The sequence below is a fragment of the Trichomonas vaginalis genome, chromosome I (assembly GCF_026262505.1).
Source record: "Trichomonas vaginalis G3 chromosome I, whole genome shotgun sequence".
Lineage (NCBI taxonomy): Eukaryota > Parabasalia > Trichomonadida > Trichomonadidae > Trichomonas > Trichomonas vaginalis.
Window position 1 is genome coordinate 17961411 of NC_067203.1, and position 21615 is coordinate 17983025.

The 21615-nt window shown below is 34.4% G+C and overlaps 9 protein-coding genes and 8 pseudogenes across 17 annotated transcripts, besides 6 other annotated features; 8 read left to right on the top strand and 9 right to left on the bottom strand.

The window, feature by feature from the left end:
• Nucleotides 1-615: 615 nt before the first annotated feature.
• Nucleotides 616-644: a mobile genetic element.
• Nucleotides 645-2039: 1395 nt separating this feature from the next.
• Nucleotides 2040-2402, top strand: TVAGG3_1004890 (uncharacterized protein; the record flags this gene model as incomplete). The annotated part of the gene is made up of 1 exon (XM_051254381.1): nucleotides 2040-2402. One exon carries the CDS (start codon nucleotides 2040-2042, stop codon nucleotides 2400-2402), a length of 363 nt encoding a protein of 120 aa, XP_051079955.1.
• Nucleotides 2403-2420: 18 nt separating this feature from the next.
• On the top strand, nucleotides 2421-2663 carry TVAGG3_1004900 (serine threonine-protein phosphatase family; the record flags this gene model as incomplete). Its single annotated transcript, XM_051254382.1, has 1 exon — nucleotides 2421-2663. One exon carries the CDS (start codon nucleotides 2421-2423, stop codon nucleotides 2661-2663), a length of 243 nt encoding a protein of 80 aa, XP_051079956.1.
• A 4-nt stretch (nucleotides 2664-2667) lies between these two features.
• Nucleotides 2668-3522, bottom strand: TVAGG3_1004910 (uncharacterized protein; the record flags this gene model as incomplete). The annotated part of the gene is made up of 1 exon (XM_051254383.1): nucleotides 2668-3522. One exon carries the CDS (start codon nucleotides 3520-3522, stop codon nucleotides 2668-2670), a length of 855 nt encoding a protein of 284 aa, XP_051079957.1.
• Nucleotides 3523-3630: 108 nt separating this feature from the next.
• Nucleotides 3631-3739: a mobile genetic element.
• Nucleotides 3740-3881: 142 nt separating this feature from the next.
• Nucleotides 3882-3990: a mobile genetic element.
• Nucleotides 3991-4131: 141 nt separating this feature from the next.
• Nucleotides 4132-4239: a mobile genetic element.
• Nucleotides 4240-4359: 120 nt separating this feature from the next.
• Nucleotides 4360-4421: a mobile genetic element.
• Nucleotides 4422-4929: 508 nt separating this feature from the next.
• Nucleotides 4930-21615: part of a mobile genetic element that runs on past the window's edge.
• TVAGG3_1004970 lies at nucleotides 6134-6696 on the bottom strand (annotated as a pseudogene). Its single transcript has one exon. A coding segment is annotated over exon 1 (563 nt).
• Nucleotides 8889-9949, top strand: TVAGG3_1004980 (annotated as a pseudogene). Its single transcript has one exon. A coding segment is annotated over exon 1 (1061 nt).
• TVAGG3_1004990 lies at nucleotides 10524-11367 on the top strand (annotated as a pseudogene). The gene has a single exon. A coding segment is annotated over exon 1 (844 nt).
• On the top strand, nucleotides 12138-12744 carry TVAGG3_1005000 (organellar and viral DNA polymerase type B; the record flags this gene model as incomplete). The annotated part of the gene is made up of 1 exon (XM_051254384.1): nucleotides 12138-12744. A coding segment is annotated over one exon (607 nt), but the record flags the coding sequence as incomplete, so codon positions are not given.
• TVAGG3_1005010 lies at nucleotides 14282-14894 on the top strand (annotated as a pseudogene). The gene has a single exon. A coding segment is annotated over exon 1 (613 nt).
• TVAGG3_1005020 lies at nucleotides 14983-15809 on the top strand (annotated as a pseudogene). The gene has a single exon. A coding segment is annotated over exon 1 (827 nt).
• TVAGG3_1005030 (protein of unknown function, DUF4106 family) lies at nucleotides 16329-16914 on the bottom strand (the record flags this gene model as incomplete). Its single annotated transcript, XM_051254385.1, has 1 exon — nucleotides 16329-16914. A coding segment is annotated over one exon (586 nt), but the record flags the coding sequence as incomplete, so codon positions are not given.
• On the top strand, nucleotides 17132-17575 carry TVAGG3_1005040 (uncharacterized protein; the record flags this gene model as incomplete). Its single annotated transcript, XM_051254386.1, has 1 exon — nucleotides 17132-17575. One exon carries the CDS (start codon nucleotides 17132-17134, stop codon nucleotides 17573-17575), a length of 444 nt encoding a protein of 147 aa, XP_051079960.1.
• TVAGG3_1005050 lies at nucleotides 17599-18008 on the bottom strand (annotated as a pseudogene). The gene has a single exon. A coding segment is annotated over exon 1 (410 nt).
• On the bottom strand, nucleotides 18060-18259 carry TVAGG3_1005060 (annotated as a pseudogene). Its single transcript has one exon. A coding segment is annotated over exon 1 (200 nt).
• On the bottom strand, nucleotides 18415-18687 carry TVAGG3_1005070 (Poxvirus D5 protein-like family; the record flags this gene model as incomplete). The annotated part of the gene is made up of 1 exon (XM_051254387.1): nucleotides 18415-18687. One exon carries the CDS (start codon nucleotides 18685-18687, stop codon nucleotides 18415-18417), a length of 273 nt encoding a protein of 90 aa, XP_051079961.1.
• TVAGG3_1005080 lies at nucleotides 18818-19651 on the bottom strand (annotated as a pseudogene). The gene has a single exon. A coding segment is annotated over exon 1 (834 nt).
• Nucleotides 19680-20468, bottom strand: TVAGG3_1005090 (uncharacterized protein; the record flags this gene model as incomplete). The annotated part of the gene is made up of 1 exon (XM_051254388.1): nucleotides 19680-20468. One exon carries the CDS (start codon nucleotides 20466-20468, stop codon nucleotides 19680-19682), a length of 789 nt encoding a protein of 262 aa, XP_051079962.1.
• Nucleotides 20473-21009, bottom strand: TVAGG3_1005100 (protein of unknown function, DUF4106 family; the record flags this gene model as incomplete). Its single annotated transcript, XM_051254389.1, has 1 exon — nucleotides 20473-21009. One exon carries the CDS (start codon nucleotides 21007-21009, stop codon nucleotides 20473-20475), a length of 537 nt encoding a protein of 178 aa, XP_051079963.1.

A 21615-nucleotide genomic window follows, 5' to 3' on the forward strand; every position in this document is an offset into this window, starting at 1 on the left:
AAAAATTAAAAATTAAAATTAGAAAAAAATGTTGATTTAATGAGAGAATATTGTATAAAAATAGAATTATTAGCTAAAATACGTATTAATTTTATGATATTTCAATCACATTAACGAAAATCGCCCACTTTTAATTCAAATGGGCGGGAAAAAAAATAAAATTCCAAAAAAATTGAATTGGGGAAACGATAGGGGACGGGATATGAGAAACCCCATATGTTTGGGAATTTTTCGCATCACTACATGAATTCAATGGATAAATCCTTCCAAAAATAAACAACGTGTTTAGGAAGAGATTCAATCCTGATAGCAATATGTTGAACAAAAAACCGACCGAAAGTCCACATTTCACAAATTTTGAGCTTCAGACTGAAATGAATGTAAAATATAAACCTATTCAATGGAATATCATTGAAATGTTCAATTCTCTTGAAGAAAAAGGCAAACAAATTGAATAAAATTTTGTGAAAATTCCGAATTTTTAGTTAGAAATTGACGATTTTAAATCGACAGAAATTGTCTATTATTCATATTTGTATTATACATGTATAATTAATATTGGTGACTAATATGATGCATAATACAAAGAGCTTGACAAAATTTCAATAAAATAATTTAAGGGTGAACTTACCACTTTCTGACATGCATTGAAAAAAAAATCAATATATCTTTATTTTAATGCCAGTAAAGTATAGCAGTCATATTAGGTACTACGTAGTGATTTATATTTACTTTCTCCTCATCAAAAATATTAACTTTTGACTTTAGAATATTGAGATAGAAAGCTTGGGTGTCAAAAAAATTGAGAGAATGTCAGAAAGTGAGGTCAGGTATGAGGGGCTTCCAGGGGCTGCGCCCCTTCTAGCCCTGAAGATGTTTAGTATAACTTTGTCCGGACAAGTAAGGGTCTATCGTCGCTACAGGAAAAGTTACAGGCGTTCCAAGGAAGTATACTTTGAGAAGCCTTCTTCTGGGTCGAAAACATTATATAATGTGTCGCTTTTCACAAATTATATATGTTTTCATGTTTTGTCACTTTTCTGTCACTTTTCAGGAAAAAACATTTTTATTATTATATATAAATGAATTTTACAAAACCACCGTTACCGTTCTTTGGAAATAAGAGTAGATGTAAAGATATTCTATTGAGAGAACTTAAGAAACTACCGAATGGTCTAACATTTGTAGATTTGTTCGGTGGAAGTTTCTATATATCCCATTTGTGCCATACAATATTCCCAGACTCAAAGATTATATGCAATGACTTCGACAACTATATGGACCGTCTCAAACATATACCAGACACAAACAATATATTGAAAGAGTTAAAAGAAAAGATACCTATAGGTAAGATGGAACGTATACCATTAGATAAGAAAAATATTGTGAGAGAGGTTTTGAAAAAAGCAGAATATATAGACTGGGATAGTATATCTGCTAGACTATTATATAGTGGTGCTATAAGAGTTCATGACATTGAAACACTTATGTCAAAAGTTTTATATCTTAACTATACAAATGTTTTCAAAGAGGACATAGAAAAATATATTGAGGGTATAGAGTTTGTGAGATGTCGTTGGACAGAGTTGTATGAAAATATAAAGACAAGGAAAATATTTTCTTTATAGTGGACCCGCCGTTCTATAACACATGGGATTTTCAATACCAAGTAGACTGGACTTTGAGAGACTCTTTAGAAACTTTAGACGTTTTACATAACCATCCATGCTTTTACTTTACATCCGATAAAAGTGGTTTGGAAACCGTTATGAGATGGTTAGAGGACATACATGACTATGAGTTTATATATGACAAGATAGAATATGAGAGAGGTCCTATAAACCGGAGAAAGTGTCATAACAAAGAAATTTTATTGGTAAGTAAATGTGGTTTGAAATAGGACTACTTGTTTTAGGTTTTTTCCATTGTGTCATTTATTTATTTGACGTGGCAGAAAAGTACAGAGAATATGAAGATGAACCAATGCCTGCAAATGTCCAGTATATGTACTCGTAAGAGATATTTTTATCTAATATTAAATGGACGCACAGAACTTAGCGAATGCACAGCAACCTGGACAACCAAACCCAGAGAATATTCCAAATGAAGTTAGAATACAAACTGCAATGGCAAACTATGGTCAAGTGCCAACAGATGTACAAATGCAAACTGCCATGTCAAATGACGCTGCGTTAGGTTTGCCACCATGGTATGCAAATATGAGATGGAAAGAGTTTTATACAAACCCTGAAGTGGGATATAAACAACTTTATGCAGATGACGCGAACACAGGAGTTGACCCAGAATATGTTTTCTACCAGAGGAGAAACAGAATGTATGAGCTCCAGTTAAAGAATGCTATGGAACTCAACAGGAAACGTAAGAGACTAGGTGGACATTAGATTTTTACATATAGTAAAATGGGTTTCTTCAGTAGTATTGGAAACTTCTTCAGAAGAGTTGGAAGAGGTATATGGAATGGAATAAAATCTGTCGGAAGAGGAGTATGGAACGGTGTCAAAAATATTGGTAAAAGAGTAGGTCAGTTCGTTGGTATTATACCTAAAGACCCTGAACCAGAAGAACAAGCTCCTGTTATACAACAGCCTGAACCTGCACCACAGTCTAGTTGGCAACCAAATCCAACACCTCAACCGTATTAAAAAATTATATTTTTACCGTTCGATAGTAGTTGTATATGAAACTAAGTTCTAAGTAAAACGCATGGTATAATGGAACTATTCTCTTTCTTCCATCTGTTGTAAACCATACTTGAAAGTCTGAAATACTTCCACTTGGTGGTTCATATAACTTTGTAGGTTTTTCGTAAAAGTCATTTGCCAAGCATAAAAAAGAGTTTTGTGCACCAGAAAATGAAGCATGAACTATAATAGCATCTGAGTCGAAAACATTTTCATATGTTCCATTAGGGTTTTCGACTTCATAAAAGTCCGGGTGTACTGGATATGCTGCAGGCTGATTTAACATCCTCATAAATCTATACCATGCCAAGTTGTTATATTTTGTAGAAATATAAACGTTTTCTCCAAGGTCTTCTATTTTATTGATTTTAACAGTTGCATTTTTCCTGTCATATATAATATCGAGATGGTACTCTCCCTCGTCAATGTTATACTGGTTTGCATATTCGATATAGATGTCGTTTATTTTTTCTTGAAAAGCTTGAAGAGTTGTTTCTAAGTTTACAAGCAAACTAACTTGTAAAAGTTTTCCCTGTTCAAATTTCTCATACGTATGTTTTTCTTTGTTATAGTATCGAACTTCAAAACCGACTGTAAATGGGAAACCATGTATGGCTTCTGAAATGAACTTCATTCTACGAAAGCCAATAGCTTTTGTGACAGATGGGTCTCTTAACCATCTTAACGGGTAGTCAAAACGATAGCCTTCATGCTTTACGGTCTCTGTCTCAAACTTTTGACCGACATTCGTAAAAAGTTCATCTCTTATATACGAAAAAAAGAGATCTGACATTGTGTCAGATCTCAGTAAAAGTGACATTTACATGTCAAAAAAATAGAATGAGTTTAAGTAATTAAAATTGAGGGTGAGAGTAGTATTGTATGAAATAATATCTCTCACCCTCCAATTCATCCTATGGCGCCGAAAAAATTTTGGTGAAATGCGACCACATTTCACCAAAATTTCTCGGCGCCATATAGAGAACTAGAGCCTGTGAGGTACTGATACTATCCATGTACCTCGCAGGCTCTAGTTCCAAGCCAAAATGGCTAAAAAATTGCCCGCAATTGTTCACATTGCGGGCAATTTTTAGCCATTTTGGCTGGGAATTGGAGGGTGAGAGTAGTATTGTATGAAATAATATCTCTCACCCTCCAATTCATCCTATGGCGCCGAAAAAATTTTGGTGAAATGCGACCACATTTCACCAAAATTTCTCGGCGCCATATAGAGAACTAGAGCCTGTGAGGTACTGATACTATCCATGTACCTCGCAGGCTCTAGTTCCAAGCCAAAATGGCTAAAAATTGCCCGCAATTGTTCACATTGCGGGCAATTTTTAGCCATTTTGGCTGGGAATTGGAGGGTGAGAGTAGTATTGTATGAAATAATATCTCTCACCCTCCAATTCATCCTATGGCGCCGAAAAAATTTTGGTGAAATGCGACCACATTTCACCAAAATTTCTCGCGCCATATAGAGAACTAGAGCCTGTGAGGTACTGATACTATCCATGTACCTCGCAGGCTCTAGTTCCAAGCCAAAATGGCTAAAAATTGCCCGCAATTGTTCACATTCCCATCTTTTGTTGGTAAGACGAAGAATATGAAATAAATTATGAAGAAGATAATGATGAATAAAATATCACTTTTTATATTTTTGACACGTAAAGTTGTCACTTTTCTGTCAAACTGTTTTTATCGTTTTCGTATATAACACATCTAATGGTTTAGTTGTAGCAACTCTTGAATTTTCTTTTTCTATTGAAAGCATATTTTATCTAGAATAAAAATGTCAAATGAAACAGCGTCTATGAGAGAAATACAACACAACCGACAACTCATTATACAAGCTCTAAATAAGAACACAACAAACTTTTCAAACTATTCTAAGATATCTGAGTCATTGAAAGAAGGAAACTTAAAACTGACATTAAACCCAATGACAGATGAGTTTCTATTTCAAGACAATAAGAACCATACTGTCTGTATAAATCCAACAAAAGGAACTTTAAACGAGAAACCTATATCTGAACTTCTTTTGAAAGCAGATGTTGACAACAAAGCAGACAAAACATATGTAGACGATGCAATAGCAAAAGAAGAAGAAAGAGCTGACAAAGCTTATGCAACAAAAGAACATACTCATCCTGAACTAGCAGACAAAACATATGTTGACAATAAAATGTCAAGTGAAGTGACAAGAGCTGAAAACGAATATTCTAAAAAGACTCATACACATACCATTGCAAATATTGCAAACTTACAAGAAACCTTAAACATGAAAAGTGCCGTTGGACATACACATTCTATATCTGAAATAACAGACTTAAACGTTAGCCTTGAAAAGAAAGCAGATAAAACATATGTTAACGATGAGTTAGCATGTGTGGCTAGTAAGTTAGAGAAGAAAGCAGATAAGGAATATGTGGATGAAAAAGATAACGAAATGAAAGAAAGGGTTGACTGGTACCATGAATGGACATCGAAGATTTTAAAAAGTAAAGCCGATACAGGATGGGTTTCAGGATGTTTAGACCTTAAAGCAGATAAAACATATGTTAACAATGAGTTAGAGAAGAAAGCAGACAAGAACCATACACATACAAGTTTTACAACTGTTACTATAGAAAGTATTGAAGGAACGGTTGAAGAAACTGGTGGGGATGCATTATATTGTAAACCTCCTAACTTTCCACAAGGTTTAACATCGGATGACGACATAACGACGATGAGAAACATTAGATGTAAAGATGTTTATGTCATGAAGGATGAAAATAACGTTAAATTCACTGCTCAAGATTTATATGACAAGAAAGCAGACAAGAACCATACACATACAAGTTTTACAACTTTTACAGCAGATGATATTACACTAAACACAACCTTGCCAAGTAAAGGTCCAACAATACCACGGCAACAAGTCTTGTAGATACTTTGATATCTAATGACAATAGTATTATACATCTAAGACAGGAACTCAATGTGCTTAAACAAATTTTGCCGAATCTTATTTACCCGGTTGGCTCTATTTATACGTCAATGAACTCTACCAGACCAGAAGTAGTACTTGGTTTTGGAACTTGGACTCAAATAGTCGACAGGTTTTTGTATTGTGCAAACTCTTCAAAGGAAACAGGTGGAAGTAAAACGATTTCAGGTGAAAACTTACCTGCACACAGTCACTACATAGATTTAAGTACATCTCAAGCAGGTTGGCATAAGCATAGATATTGGGATTGGTCAGCAATGACAAAAGGTAAAGGATATGATGTTAAAGACAACGTTAAGTTTGCTATAAATTGTTACTGGAGTAACACTGAGGGAGGAGGAAACCATATACATCGCGTTTCAGGATATACACAAACAACGGGACAAAGTAAAGACTACATGCCACCTTACATGACAGTTTACGCATGGTATAGAATTGCTTAGTCGTCATTTTCAACTTCTTTAGCATATTCGTCAGGAGTTGTCTTATATTTGTTAGGAACTGTCTTTGAAAGTATACCACCTTGAACTTTGACAAGTTTGAAACGAGGTCTGGCAATAGTAGTTTTATCTTCTGCTTGCAGTGTGTACATTTTGCCATGTTTGCCTAAAACTTCATAATATTCTCTTGTATACTTTCTTCTATTTTTACGAACACGAATGTGAGTACCTGTCGGGTTCCCATTGTTGTCATAGTCAATAGTATTTTCATATGGGTCGCGTTTAGGTATTTCTATTTTTACTTTGTCACCTTTCTGAAGTTTGAAGCCCGGCATTCTTTCTTGTTTGTCTCTTTTGACTAAATTATTAAATATATAGTCTTTCTCTAAGTCAGGGTTGTTTTTCATTTCTTCGGGGAGTGGTTTCCCAAACCTTTTTGTTTACGGTTATTGTAAATATTTAAAACTTGTCTCATCTTTGCCTGGGAGAAGTGTCTATATTTGTCGTCATATGACATTTCATTTGCTTCACCACCTTGTGGTTGGTTTAAGTCTCTTAACATTTTTATACAACCGTCAATGACACCAAGAGCAGAATGGTTTTGGTCGACAATGAAATATTGGTTTACATTTTTTGAACGCAGATAGTTTTTTACATCGTCTGATTTGAAAGAACTTTCACAGTCAGATGTCAGTTTTGTTGGATGGTATTTGTCAACGAATATTGTCAAAGCTGCTAAGATATCTAAAATATTTTTGGACTGTAATGGTATGGCTTCACAGTATCTTGTGTTTTGACCGACAAATATTAGCCAGTATGGTGGTCCATCTTCTCTATACCTCGGAATGTTTTCCAAGATATCCATAAACCAAGCATTTGGTGTTGAACTAAAGATTTTTACCATGAGTGCTTTCTTTGTCGCTTTAGAAACATAGGGGTCCTTGTTTGGATTCGTCATTTTTTAACCCATAAGAAATGGGTTTATTTGGCGCGTTAGCAGGAGTTGCATCCAGATTTTTACCCGCAGTGGGAACAATAGCCAGAGGTGTATTTGGAGTTGGAAGGAAGATTTTGAGTACATTAGGTATACTGAAAGAGAAAGCACAACCTATTATACAAACTGTACAGAAAGGTTGGGATGTAGCACGAGATGCAACAAATCTTATTCCAAATCCTGAAACAAGAGGAAAAGTTCAAGGATGGATGGACAATGTAGGAAGACAAGCAGGAAACTATTATAACAAAGCAAATGACTACTATAACCAAGCAGGACACTATATGGACCAAGGTGAAAGATTCTTTAACAGAGGATATAACCATGCACAACAGTGGGTAAACAATAACCAACCGCAACCACCTCAAACGTGGGGAATGTAAAAGTTTTTTACTGAGATGAAATGAACAATACAGCATTGAGACAAATGGGTTCAAGATGGATTTGTCGGCTTCCAGCAGTTACACAACGTGTTTGTCAAGTTCTTCCTATACCTCAGGAAGTTTTAGACCGACTTAAAAAACAACAACAACCAGTGAAAACAAACCAAACTAAAATTTTTTACTGAGATGAAATGACCGAAGAAGTTGAAACGGTAGATTTGACACCACAAACAAAAAGTTCAGAACCATTGTCAAACCTGTCAAAGAACTTACAGATGAAGAGAAAAATTCAATAATAGAAAGTGCCAGGTCTGGAAATACAAACCCTAACTACAAAGTCACTTTTCATAAAAATGGAACGGCAAGTATCTCAAAAAAGAAACAGACTCTCACAAATAAAATATTGAAGTCTGAAGGAGCTTTCGAGACAACAGATGGAAAAGTTTACTTCACTGACCAACAGTTCATTATAGAACATCTCATTGACTTAGAGTCGAAATATTCTAAACTTTACAACAAACACAAAAAGTTAAAGGAAAACAAAAACAAATGGCATATGATATTTATGAAGATGTTGACGACACAACTGTTCCTGCAAGTGAAGTAAAGTCAGAGGAACCGAAAAGTGACGAAAAACCGATAGAAGAAGAAAAACCAAAAACTGAAGATATAAACCAAAACCAAAGTTTAGTTTGGAAACTAAACCAAGTCAACCTTCATTAGCTGGTATGGGTTGGCGTCAAAGACTTATGGCAGCAGGCGGTTATGTAAAGTAAAGAGAAAAAAATATTTTTTATTTTTATAAAAATGCCCCCATATAGAATGGATAGAAAATCTGCTAGAATAAAAGCAGAGTTGCAAAGTTATGGTTGGAGAGTTTCGAAGAATTTTAAATATAGGAAGGGAAGACCCATAAAAGTCTATGACAAATTGTCTGGTCTTCGCTACGAAATGGATTTGGAAACAGCACGTGCAAATTATCCAAACAGACTAGAGAGGTTAGAAGAAGAACGTCTTATGGACATGCCTTTCGATGTTAGTGAACTCAAGTTGAAGGACACGACGGCTTTGCCAGATTCTACTGGAAACATGACGAACAATTGCATCCTTTGAGAAGGAAAAAGGAAAAGGTGAAGACGCACATGCTCCCATGAAAGAACAAGATATGCATATGAGAAGTACCGTGAAGTTAGAAGTCAAATTACTTCTGGTCGAACCTTTACAGTAAACTTTGACGAAGGAAAGAACAAAGAAGGCTTCATGGGTGTACTTGCTGCCATACAAGACGGAAATAAGAAAGGACACAATCTCAGATTGACCATAACAGATTTGGATGGTCACATTTACTATGCATATGGCAATGTCACAACAGCTGCAATGCTTCTTGACGCTTTCAAGACTACAAAGAGAGAACAAATGGTTGACTCCGACTCAGACATTTTGAATGCAATTGAAGGAATTGCAAGTGTCAAGTTCGAATGGTACCAACCTAACCTCAAGCAGTCAGACAACATGCTGGATACTTCCCCTTCAGAAATAAGTCTGACATTGACTTGACAAGGTATGGAATTTACAATTCAATTGAAACAATTGTCAATGAACCTTGTATTCTTACATGTCTCAGGAACTCTGGTCTTGTTACAGATGAGAAAATGAAGTATCTTGAGTCATGTGTGAAGACAAGGTACATTCTCAGAGGTCAATTGGCAAAAATTGCACCTTTGGCAAATGTCAATATCCGAGTCAACATACCTACAGCTAAAGGTTCTTCACATGACGACTATGTTGTTGACTTCAAATTGCCATGGTTGAAGATTGTAATTGTCCACAACCACTTCATGTTGAACGAAAGTCTTACAAACCCATTGTTCGGAAAAGGCAAGTGCAACATTGTCAGAGCTGTAAACATTCTTTTCGAGAAAGGTTTGTTGGAACCAATTCCAGATGACAAGCTGACAGAAACTTTTGTACCAAAAGACGAAACAAACTTTTCATTGTTAGCAAGACCAAAAGTTGTTCCAGACAAAGTTCTAGTACAAAAGAAGTACACAATTCCACAAGGAGTTGGTTTGTTCGGATACCAACCTGAACCAGAAGAACTTCCAATGAGGTTGCAAGAACTTCAAGATGCTATAAACAAACTTCCATTGAGACATCCAATTGACGTCAAATTGTATTGGAGAGCATCTGAGTTAGGTCAGAAGGTTTTATATGAAACAGGTTGCTTCGACGATGTTTATGAGATAACAGGAGAAGTTTTCTCAGAAGATAAGAGACTCACTTGAATTTCCACAAACTGGACCAATTGGTTGCGACAAGTTCGACTCAAACGAAAAGATATACTATGTCGACCTTAACGCTGCGTACATGAGGTTTGTCCAATATATTCCGACTGGAATTCCAAACGAAGATGGTGAGTTCCCAGGAAGGAACTATACAGTTGGAAAAGTCATACAAAACTGTATGATATTAGGAAAGCTTCAAACCCCAAACTTGCAATGACACTCAAATTGCTTATGAATTCGACATGGGGATATTCCATTAAGAAACCTCAAGAGATGAAGAGTAAACATTATGAGAAGGTCGACAACTTTGTTGAAAGGTTTTCTCCTTTTGTTTTGAAGTACGAGTTCACTCAAGGTCAAAATGGCTTAGTAACCACATTAAAATCTATTGTCGAACATTGGTCTTACCCTCAGTTCGCAAAAGCAGTCCTTGACAACTACAACAAATTCTTCTCCGAAGTCAAATCGAAAGTTGTGGTTTACTATGAGAACATTGACGCACTCATGACGAACGAAGAAGGCTATAACAAACTCATTGAAATAGGAATGGTCGGTGAAAAGATGGGCTGTTTTAAGCTAGATAAGGTATTTTCAGAAGTTCATGTCCTCTCCAAGCGTAAGTACTGGGCATACTTGAAGACGGCACAGAAATAAAACATTGCATGAAGTAAAAAATTGCATGAAGTAAAAACGTTTTTTTTAAACAATATATTTTTACATATATTAAATGCTTCAGGTTGAAAAACAAAGAACAAAAGTAGCAGATACAAAACCGTTAGACTATATCTATACAAATGCTGGTAGGACTATTTCAGATGAAGAAATTTCATCCCGAGCATACAGGTTTGACTATCCAATTCGTTGGCTTCAAAGTCCTTCAGATGCAAAGGCAATAGGATTTAGAAGAGTTTTGTTTTCAAATAGAACTAACGCATTTATGTTCGCAGTATATTTCATGGGCAGTATAAAGGTTCTGATGGTCTAATAGACAAATTTGACGAAATGAGAATCTTTACAGTTCGTTCAGACGAAAGTCTTGAGAAAACTCTAAATGACTTTCAAACTCAAATGAACAAATACTATTGGGAATTTCAAGAAAAATACGACTCTTTACTAAATGGAACATACTATCTGAAACTAGAATATGACAAGATGAACTCCACCGTTTCATTTCAAAAGATTGAAATTAACCCTCCAAGAGATACAGAGTTTTTATTTTGGGAAGTAGACAAACGTTCTTGGGCACAATTTCTTCGGTTACTAAACCAGAACGAACCATTACCACCAGATGGTCCATTTAAATTTATACTTCCACCAGCAGATTTGACAGTTTATAGAAACGTGTTTGACCCTCAAAATGTTATGTGCCATGCAAGTTTCAGTTCAAGCAACAATAGTTTTCTATGTATTGGCAAGGACTTTTATGACTTTGCTTCTAAATTCTACGAACCACCTAGTAACAGTTTCTCTGACTTTCAAGTTTGGTTCACAACAAATGGTGTGCAGCATATTCTTCCATTGTACTATGACTTTTATCTCGAATTGTCTTTCATATACAACTACGGAAAAGTGCTGAAAAAGTATTGAATGTGAAGTTTAGGTGAAGTGGTGAGATCTCACCTGTTTTTTCACCTGTTTTTTCACCCGTTGAATTTTCATGAATTTTGTGCTGAAAACATAGCACAAAAATACTTTTAGGTGAAGTGGTGAGATCTCACCTGTTTTCTCACCTGTTGAATTTTGTTGCTGAATTCGGCAAAAATATATTTTAGGGTAGATGGTTTTTAGGTGTCACCAGGTCCCTCGGTTAAACGAACTTCTCTGAAAAAATGAGACAACATGACATTTTGACAACAACACAGGAAATAAACTTCTTCGTATATGTTTTGTCATGATTTCATCGTAAATGTTTTGTCAAACATGAACGTATATGTTTTGTCATGATTTCATCGTAATGAGCGTAAATCAGACAAAAATATATTTTAGGTGAAGTGGTGAGATCTCACCTCTTTTCTCACCTGTTTTTCACCGTTGAATTTTGTATAAAAAAGCAACCGTCGAAATTCCGGCGGTTGCTATATTCTTCACAAAATGCTTGTTTTGAGGTCGAGCCACTTTTGGCTCCATCGTATTCTTTCAACCAAAATTCTTGAGTTTTGTTCTGAATTCAATAAAAATATATTTTAGGTGAAGAGGTGAGATCTCACCTGTTTTCTCACCTCTTTTCTCACCTCTTTTCTACCATCGTAGAAAACACACAAAACTCATGAATTTCCTTAAGATAGAAAAAAAATAAAGTTAGTTTTTTTAAAAAAATATTTTTTATTTTTATTGTAAGAACATGTTAGCAACAACAGCACCAAACTCGTTAGTCATGAACCCAACTTCAATGTTAGTAGAAATGAAAAGCTTCATTCCTTCTTCATATACTTTCGAAACAGAAATCCAGAAGATAAAGCAAGAACTTCTCCAAGGAGATTTAGATTGCACTGCGAAAGATGAAACAAATGAAGAATATCTTTATGACATGCAGGATATTATTGACCATCTACCTAAACTTCCTGAAATCCAACAACAAATGCTTACTATTCCAGAATTTGAAGAAATAGAAGTCAAAGCAACTGACTCAGTTGAAATAAAGAAGTTCATACGTAAGGTTAACTATGAGTTTCTTGGATTTCATTGCAACCACAAAGTCATGGACAAAGATTGCGACATGTTATATAAGAATGTTTCTGACATATATAAATCGGAGGAGTTTAAGACCTACGACAACTTTGTTTCGTTAGTTGCTGAATGTGTATGGCAGATAAGAGATAAAGATAAAAGAGGTAAAGTATGGAACGAACAAATAAAACCAGCAACTTTTGAGTTAAAGAAAACCATTGACGCTATAGTTGTACTTGCAGGACAAATTTCAATGTACAATGCTAAAATGAACCCACAATGTTCTAAATGTAAAGCAGCAATGAGGAAATATAACTACTCCGTCAAAGAGATAGAACGTATGCGAAACGACTATGCTGACTTAAAGAAAGAAGCAGAGAAACCAGCAGAAAATAAAATGGACATGTTAGAATTTCTAAACAAAAACTATCCAACTGCTGACGATTTCCTTCTTTCAGATGTCAAGAAGAAATATAAAGATACATTCAATATTGTGAAAACTTTTGACATACTGACAGAAGAAATAGAAGCCACAAAATTGTTTAGAATTTCAAATATACATCGTACAATTCATGTAAAACGCTTATAAAAAAAAGAGGTGAGAAAAGAGGTGAGAAAACGGGTGAGATCTCACCTCTTCACCTAAAATATATTTTTGCTGAGTAAAATGACCAAATTTCATTATATAACTGTTATTTTTTACGAAGAGAACTTTTGCACTTCGTCAAAAAAATCCCTGAAATCATATCTTTTATACAAAATTCAAGAGGTGAGAAAAGAGGTGAGAAAAGAGGTGAGATCTCACCTCTTCACCTAAAATATATTTTTGCCGAGTAAAATGACCAAATTTCATGAATTTCCTCATATGTTTGCTACCCTCGAAAAACTGAGGGAAGAGATTCCATTCGAAAACAGTGAAAAAATGACCAAATTTCATTATATAACTGTTATTTTTTGACGAAGAGAACTTTTGCACTTCGTTTAAAATACACCATTTTTGTGTTATTTTTTACGAAGAGAACTTTTGCACTTCGTCAAAAAAATCCCTGAAATCATATCTTTTATACAAAATTCAAGAGGTGAGAAAAGAGGTGAGAAAACGGGTGAGATCTCACCTCTTCACCTAAAATATATTTATGCCGAGTAAAATGACCAAATTTCATTATATAACTGTTATTTTTTGACGAAGAGAACTTTGACACTTCGTAAAAAAAATCCCTGAAATCATATCTTTTATACAAAATTCATGAAGAATACGAGTGGGTTCAGTTTAACAAACAACTCCGTCTCATTCGTTCGGTCAAAGACGATATGTACCAAATGCAAAGTATTTTGACAGTATGTTTTGCTCCAGAAACCAAACACGCAGACGACTGGTTCAAAAACCAAAGCACACAAGAATTTTTGAGTGAAATTTCTCTAGACCGACTTTTTCGGTCTTGCATAAAACACATGAAAACAGTGAAAAAATGACCAAATTTCATATATATAACTGTTATTTTTTGACGAAGAAACTTTTGCACTTCGTAAAAAAAATCCCTGAAATCATATCTTTTATACAAGATAGAAAAAACCCAGTCGCCAAAACTCATGAAAATCGTGAAAAATTGCGAGTAGGGAAAAAACCCCAGTCGCCAAAACTCTATGAAAATCGTGAAAAAATGACCAAATTTCATTATATAACTGTTATTTTTTGACGAAGAGAACTTTTGCACTTCGTAAAAAAAATCCCTGAAATCATATCTTTTATACAAGATAGAAAAAATAAAGTTAGTTTTTTAAAAAAATATTTTTTTATTTTGTATGTAAAGACAGAAAATGACAAACATTGAGTTTGAAACAGTTAAAAAGATAGACAATGACACCAAAATGGTTAGAATTGGTGATTTAAACGTAAGATACTCAAAGAAATACAACAAATATTCTTTGTCAGACATTCTAACACTATCTGGAAAGAAAACATCCCACGACTGGGTTAGAACTGCTTCTACTCAGAAAATTTTGACAAGAAATCCTGAGCTTATGATATCAGTAGCATTTCATGGAACTACAGCATATCTCATCGACAAAAGTCTTATACCAATAGTTTTGTTATGGTTAGACCCAGTTGTTGGATATAACTTCATAACATATGGTTCATTCGATACGGAACGTTGCAGTGAAGGCTTACTTTACATCGTTCAGAAACCGAAGGACTTCAATACAAAGAGATATAAGATAGGAAGAACATATAATATAACTAAAAGATATGACAGTATAGTCAATAGAGTCAAGGTTGTGTTTGTGAATGATATGAGAGCTGCTGAAACAGAACTACTTGAAAAGTTTGAGAAAATGTATGGTGCCCACGAAAGGTAAAGAAACGTTTGAAGTAGATGAGATAGGTAAAGCTATAAAATTATTTGACGAAGTTGCTGAAAAATACATGTAAAGCGTTTATTTTTGGTCTTTTGTGAAAGTCAGAAAATAACGCTAATTTTTTATAAAATATTTTTTTTATTTTGTATGTAAAGACAGATATGTCAACAACCGAGAACACAACAACTGCTATCGTTCATGAAGCCATAAGTGAAGAATATGAGTACATACAGTATAACAAACAGTTACGTCTCATTCGTTCGGTCAAAGACGATATGTACCAAATGCAAAGTATTTTGAATGCTCTTCGTTCTACAAAGCAAGCATATCATTGGTTTGAAAACCAGCAGACAAAAGAACTTTTAGAAGAATTTCCTCATATGTTTGCGACCCTCGGAAAACCGAGGGTCGAGATTCCGTACGAAAATCGTGAAAAATTGCCAAACGGTTTGAGAGGATATTATGTACATAGACTTCTTGTAAATGCTGTAGCAATGTGGGCTTCACCTCGTTATGCTTGTTATATTTTCATGATGTTAGATGAAATTCATAGACAAGAACGTGAAGAGATGGAAAACAAGCTTGAAGCAAAAGATGAAGTCATTGAAGCAAAAGACAAAAGCCTTCAGAAAAGAATACCACGTTCGGTACAAAAGGAAAGGAAAAGAACTATAAGTATATGATTTATACTGAAGAGATGGAAAATGAAGAAGACAGAGATATGGTTATGTTGCATTTAGTCAGAAGAAACAACAAAAGCTTTTACGACCTTGCTAAGATTTACAAATCTGACAGAAATTGGTTCTATCGCGAAAACTTACCGATTTCAATGACACCAAATGAAGATGTGAAACAAATAGTTCAAGATACGTTACCTCAAACACACTATGATATTAAAGGTTGTACAATACTTACCTTCAAAGAAGATTTGCCATTGTTAAAGGAAAAAATAACAGAGTATTTTGACAACTTCAAACAAGTAGAGTAAATGAACCATTTATTTTTCAAGCTTGACTTCAGATGGCTCAGGTAGCTCTATAAGGTAAATTGCCTTGTCAAATCCTTCTGGCATTCCGAGTCCTTCCTTCCGACAGGAAAAAAATTTCCTTCCGACAGGAAGAACTCTTCCTTCCTACAGGAAAAAATTTTCCTTCCAACAGGAAAAAATTTTCCTTCCAACAGGAAAAAATTTTCCTTCCGACAGGAAAAAATTTTCCTTCCAACAGGAAAAAATTTTCCTTCCGACAGGAAGAACTCTTCCTTCCAACAGGAAAATATTTTCCTTCCGACAGGACACAAACGGATGACTGACGTACCACCAACCGAGTCCATTCCAAAGCCAGAAGAACCGAAAGCTGCAGAACCACAACAGACTAAGACTAAACACTTACATTTTTTACGCTTGACTTTTTTACAATTTGAACTTTGTTTGCGTAGATATGAATTCTGAAAGAAGTATGAGGGTCTTGTATGACTTTGTACTTCTCCCATAGTTCATGTCTGTCAAACTTACCTGCCATGGACTCTTTCATAAGTTCCATGAAATCGTCTTCGGACAATCCGGGGAAAAGTACAATGTCAGTAAGTATTCTCTTTACATCCTTACTTAAACTCTTGGCTGTCTGTACACAAATGACAACTGAGATGTTAAAGTGTCTGAGCTTCTTAAGAATTCGACACATGTCTTGTTCTCTATTCTTTAACAAAGGATGAGAGGCGAAATCATCTAAGATAAGAAGACATCTATGAGGGTAAGTCTTCCAATCGTAAGATTGCAATTTCTTCGAAATGTATTCTATCTCTTTCTGTTTGTTTCTGAAGTGTTTCTTCTCTAATATTCTCTGCATTTCCTCATTTGGGTCTTTAAACTTCGAATTTATATACTCATTTATAGCATTGTACTTCAAAACCCTTCTTTGGTACTTCTTTATCCAATCTAACAACTCAGTATCCTTTATACATACTAACTTAGACTTCTTTATAATATCTTTGAACGAATTGACGGTTTGGTCAAATTGACCAGAAGTACTACAAATGACAACTAACTCATAGAATGGGTTCTTCTCATCTAGTTCTTGTTGTTGTGCAGCCATTTTAAGATAAGTGAAAGTCTTACCCGACCCAGGTGGTGCAATTAGACCTGTTATACCATTCTGAGCAAATAAGAACTTGTCATGTATGGGTTTTATCTGAGCATTTTTCTAATTTCACCTTGTTCTTGTTTAAAACATTCTCAAATTTCTTGTCAATGTCAGCAAACTTTTTTTCTAACATATTTTTAGAAAAATTAAAATTTTTATCTTTTAGAAAATGTCTAGCGATTTCGCTATCTATATTCGAGACAAGCTTTTTGACAGCAAAACATCTGTAGACCATAAAATCTTACATAGTGTAAACAAGAAAGGTGAATTTGTTCTAAAGTTCTGTTTCTGGGAATATGACAAGAACCATAAAACATTAAGCAGAGCAGTCTTAAAATTTGTCAATGACAGACTTGTTGACAGAGATGACGCCGATTGGAAAGATGAAGTCCAACAAAACTTCTTAGAATGCAAAGAAGACACATGCGCTGTTCTTGAAGATGAAATAGAAAACAGAATAGAAGAGCTATTAAAGGACAAAGAACTTTTACATAAATATGGTTCGGAGAAATTTGACATAACTCCACCAGAAAAGAAGAAGAGAGAAAAGAAAGAGAAAGTAGAAGAAGAGAAGAAAGAACCAGTTCCAGAGAAGGGGAGATATGACATGTAAAAATAAAATTTTATTTTTAGCACATTTCTGGGTCAATGTCAATGTTCTCTTCCTCTTTAGGAGCAAACACTGGCTTAGACTCTAAAATCTTTTTACCCAATTTACCTTGAACTTCTACAACTTTAGACTCATAATATTCATAGTCGTCTGTCTTCTTTGGTTCATAAGGTATAACAAGTTTGTATGCTTTGCCTTCTTTAAGGTTTGAGAACCTTCTGTCAAAACTTTCTTTGACTGTTAACAAACCTTCTATGTCTAAGTCTTCAAATTTCGCACCATTTTTAGTCACAATAGCAAACTAACTGGTTCGATGTTCCAAACTTGCTGAATGAAGACTTTTCAAAATGGTAGAAGTAACATTCAAATATGTGAATGGGTCTAGTTCTTCTTTAAGTCCTGACATGTACTTGTTTACTGAGATGAATTTCGTCATCTTTTCTATCGGATAAAAAAATATTTTTTTAAAATTTACTCAGAAAAATTATTTCTTTCTATATTTGCCATTCCGAACTTCGAAAAGATGTTTTATACCAGCATAGAATTTTTCTCTAGAGCTTGGTCTTATATCGTTTTCATGACAATATTTTCTATATTCTTCATATAAAGCCTTTTTTTCATACATTTCATAAGGACAATCTAACCAGAATAGCGCATATCCATTTTCGTTATCTAGGTCTCTATATGTTTCTTCTGTTTGTAGAATTTCGCTTTCTCTATTTAGTTCTATGTCTATATATTGTGGCTTAAAAAGATGTGGGCAAGAAGGGTCTGGCGCTATGTAAAAAGTTAATTTTTCTGTCATCTTTTTCTATCGGATAAAAAAATATTTTTTTTAAAATTTACTCATAAAAATTTTTCTTTGTATATACGCCGTTCTGAACATCTAAAAGATTTTTGACATTTGCCAAGAATGTTCGTTTAGACGCTGTCATATAACCATATTCTTGACAATATTGTTTATACGAATCGTACAATGACCTTTCATCTAAACACTCAAAGTCAGTTTCATCTATGAACAGTTCATATACACTCTTGTTTGCTTCTAACAATGTTTGTCTCTCTTCGGTATGTGGAATTTGTCTTGGATTGAACTTAGAAATATCTAATGTCATGAAATATGAGAACAAGTGGTTGTAAAAGTCAGATGTCAAAGTTTCTGCTAAGTCGTCAAAATATTCTGTATCTTGCATATGAGAATCTGACGTTCTGACAACTACATATCTTCTGTCAGAACTTTCTAACTTCATCGGAACAGCATTGTTTGAAACCATAATGAAGTTTGCAACATTTTCACAAACTCTTTGGTCTTTATACTTTCTTTCAACAACTCCAACTTTGTCTGTTATAAGACTCTTCAAAGCATCTGAGTTCAAAACTTTTGTTGTATCTATACTTTGAAGTTCGTTACATACTATAAGTTTCATATTCTCTATTGAAGAGTTAAATTTACCGCAGATGTTTTCTAAGTTTGTCATATTAGGGTTCGAATAGCCCTCTAACAGTTTTGCACAAAAATATCTGTAAAGAAAGTATTCTTACCTGTTCCTTGTTTTCCAATTATAATGAGAGCAGTTTCATTTTTAGCACTTGGATGTTGTAAGATGTTTGCAAACCAACATAAGATATACTCATAAACCTTTTCGTTCCATTGCATATAATTTCTTTGACATGGTCTAACCAAGCTTCTATAATACTGTGTTTCCATTCTACTTGTTCGTATTTATATCCAGTGAAGATAGAATAGAAGTTTGGAGAAGGTGTATAGAACTTTATACCACGAACTGAAAAATCTTCAAGTTTTGACAATAAGATATCCCAAGCATCTAACATCTTCATGCCAACTTGTACGACTTTTATTTTCTTAAGTTTCTGTCTACATTCTTGTTCTGAAACTATTGTTGCTCTTGGTTTGTTAAAGACAACATCCCATTCTTTCATAACATAACATTCTGGGGCAGAGTCGACATAAATGACTAAACGTTTCAAATTCTCGACTGCTTTGTTATAGTCTCGAAATAGACACATATTTCTGAATGTTTGGAAGTCATAAAAATCTGAAACATCTATTCTGTACATTTTTATAAAAATAAAAAAAATATTTTTTTTATTCTTGAGCTATTTGTTGCATTTGTTGTTCTTGAGCTATTTGTTGTTGAAGTTGTTCTTGTAATACAATACTTTCACCAGTTGCATCTTCCAATTCGAAACTTTCTGCCGTCATTGACAAATACATAGGACATAAAAGTTTTACAGGAACAAAGTTTGCGTCAACTAAGGTTAAGTTTATGTTTGCTAAAGTGTTTGAGTTTACTAAAGCTGAAAACTCTGCATTCGAATGAACAATAGGCAAACCAGCAGAGAATGTGTTATTTATACGCATAAGTATCTTTTGGTCATAGTAGTTTCTGTCGACATTCGAATAACACTTTGAACCTAAGTTTGAAACAATATATAAAATAGGTGTACTTAAAGTCAATGGAATAGACATTCCTTGTATGACACCTTTTCCTGTTATAGGAAACTGTTGGTAGTAAAAACCAGATATAAGTTTTGTATTATAGCTCATATTGTTTATAGTAAACTCAGTCGGACATCCAAACATAATGAAACCTGCTCTAGTTGCAGCACATGTTACACCCGTACTTAAAGTATTAAATAAGTCAACAAAACCTGTTGGTGGTATATCTGAGTAAGTATCTTCAAAGGAGTATTTTTTACCATTCACAACAATAAAATCTTCTGGTGTCAAAAGAGCAAAACAGGCTTTAGTCGTCATTGTGTTTAAGGTTAGTTTACAATATCGTCCTTGAGGACTTTGTAAGTTTGTTGTTATAGAATTATATGACTCAGGGTTTTTAGTCGTAATAGTATAAACCATTGTGTCTTCTGCCATTTACTTAGCAAATAAATTTTAATGAAATGTTGTGGTCGTCAAATATTTTTATAACGTCTGGGAAACTATATTTTAAGTTCAACGTTTCACCTCCTTTCATAACGTATATCTTGTCAATGACATTATATGAAACACCACAGCAACTAACGTCGGGTTCTATTTCTTTGATGTTTATATCGTCTGCCTCTGTCAAAAGTTTCAATAGTTCTTTCAAAACTTCATGAGGTGCAATGACATATGAGTTCACTTTTACAGGGTTGTGTTCGACCAAGTTTAACATTATACCTAAAGCTTGACAAATCTTCTCCTGAGTTTGAAGTTTGTCTTTCAGTTGTTGGTAGTCGTTTCGAATATCTGCAACAGAACTTAAGTCTCTGCTAACTTCAGGGTATGTTGGTTGTTCTTTTACAGGAACTATTGTTATACCATTTTCGTCTTCGTATGGTTTCCCCACTTCAACATCTCTGTCTTTGACATTGACAACAACACTTTGACTGTTTGTTTGAGTTGGTGAATTTAACTTCACATCTGCCACCGCCATTAAACCTTTTGAAACACTTACGCTTCTATTTTTCGGAAATGACATTTTACTTAGAATAAAAAGATGGACGTATTTGAGTATCTCTTCGAATTGAAGCAGAACAAAGTTTACACACACAAACAATACAAGTTCATTGACAGAATAGTTCTTTACACAAACAATGGAAAATGTTATAGAACAGCAGTCTTTGCTGAACCAAAATATTTTCATAAAGCAAAGAAAGTTGGTATAACTGAAATGGTGAAAGTTCTTGAAGCAGACAAAAATATAACTTCAAAACTTACAGATATTTCTAAAGGTAAGTTTATAATACAATATTATGTCAAAACTGGCGTACTGTCAATATTTGACGGAGAGAAGTCAGTTCAAGAACAACTTACTGACCTGCTGCCAAAATCTGCTCGATGGAAAGCTGTCGTTATGCCAATCTGAGGAGCCCCAGCAGGTTTCATCGAACGAATCTTCAAAAGAGCATCTTCCGTGAAAAGTGCTATTGGTTTTGTAAACTTCTTTGCTTTCAATTCATCTGGACCGTCTCTGTCACCAGTATATTGTATTTGAACTGTACCAACAGTTGAAATACCACCCATAAAGTCTTCTGAGTCA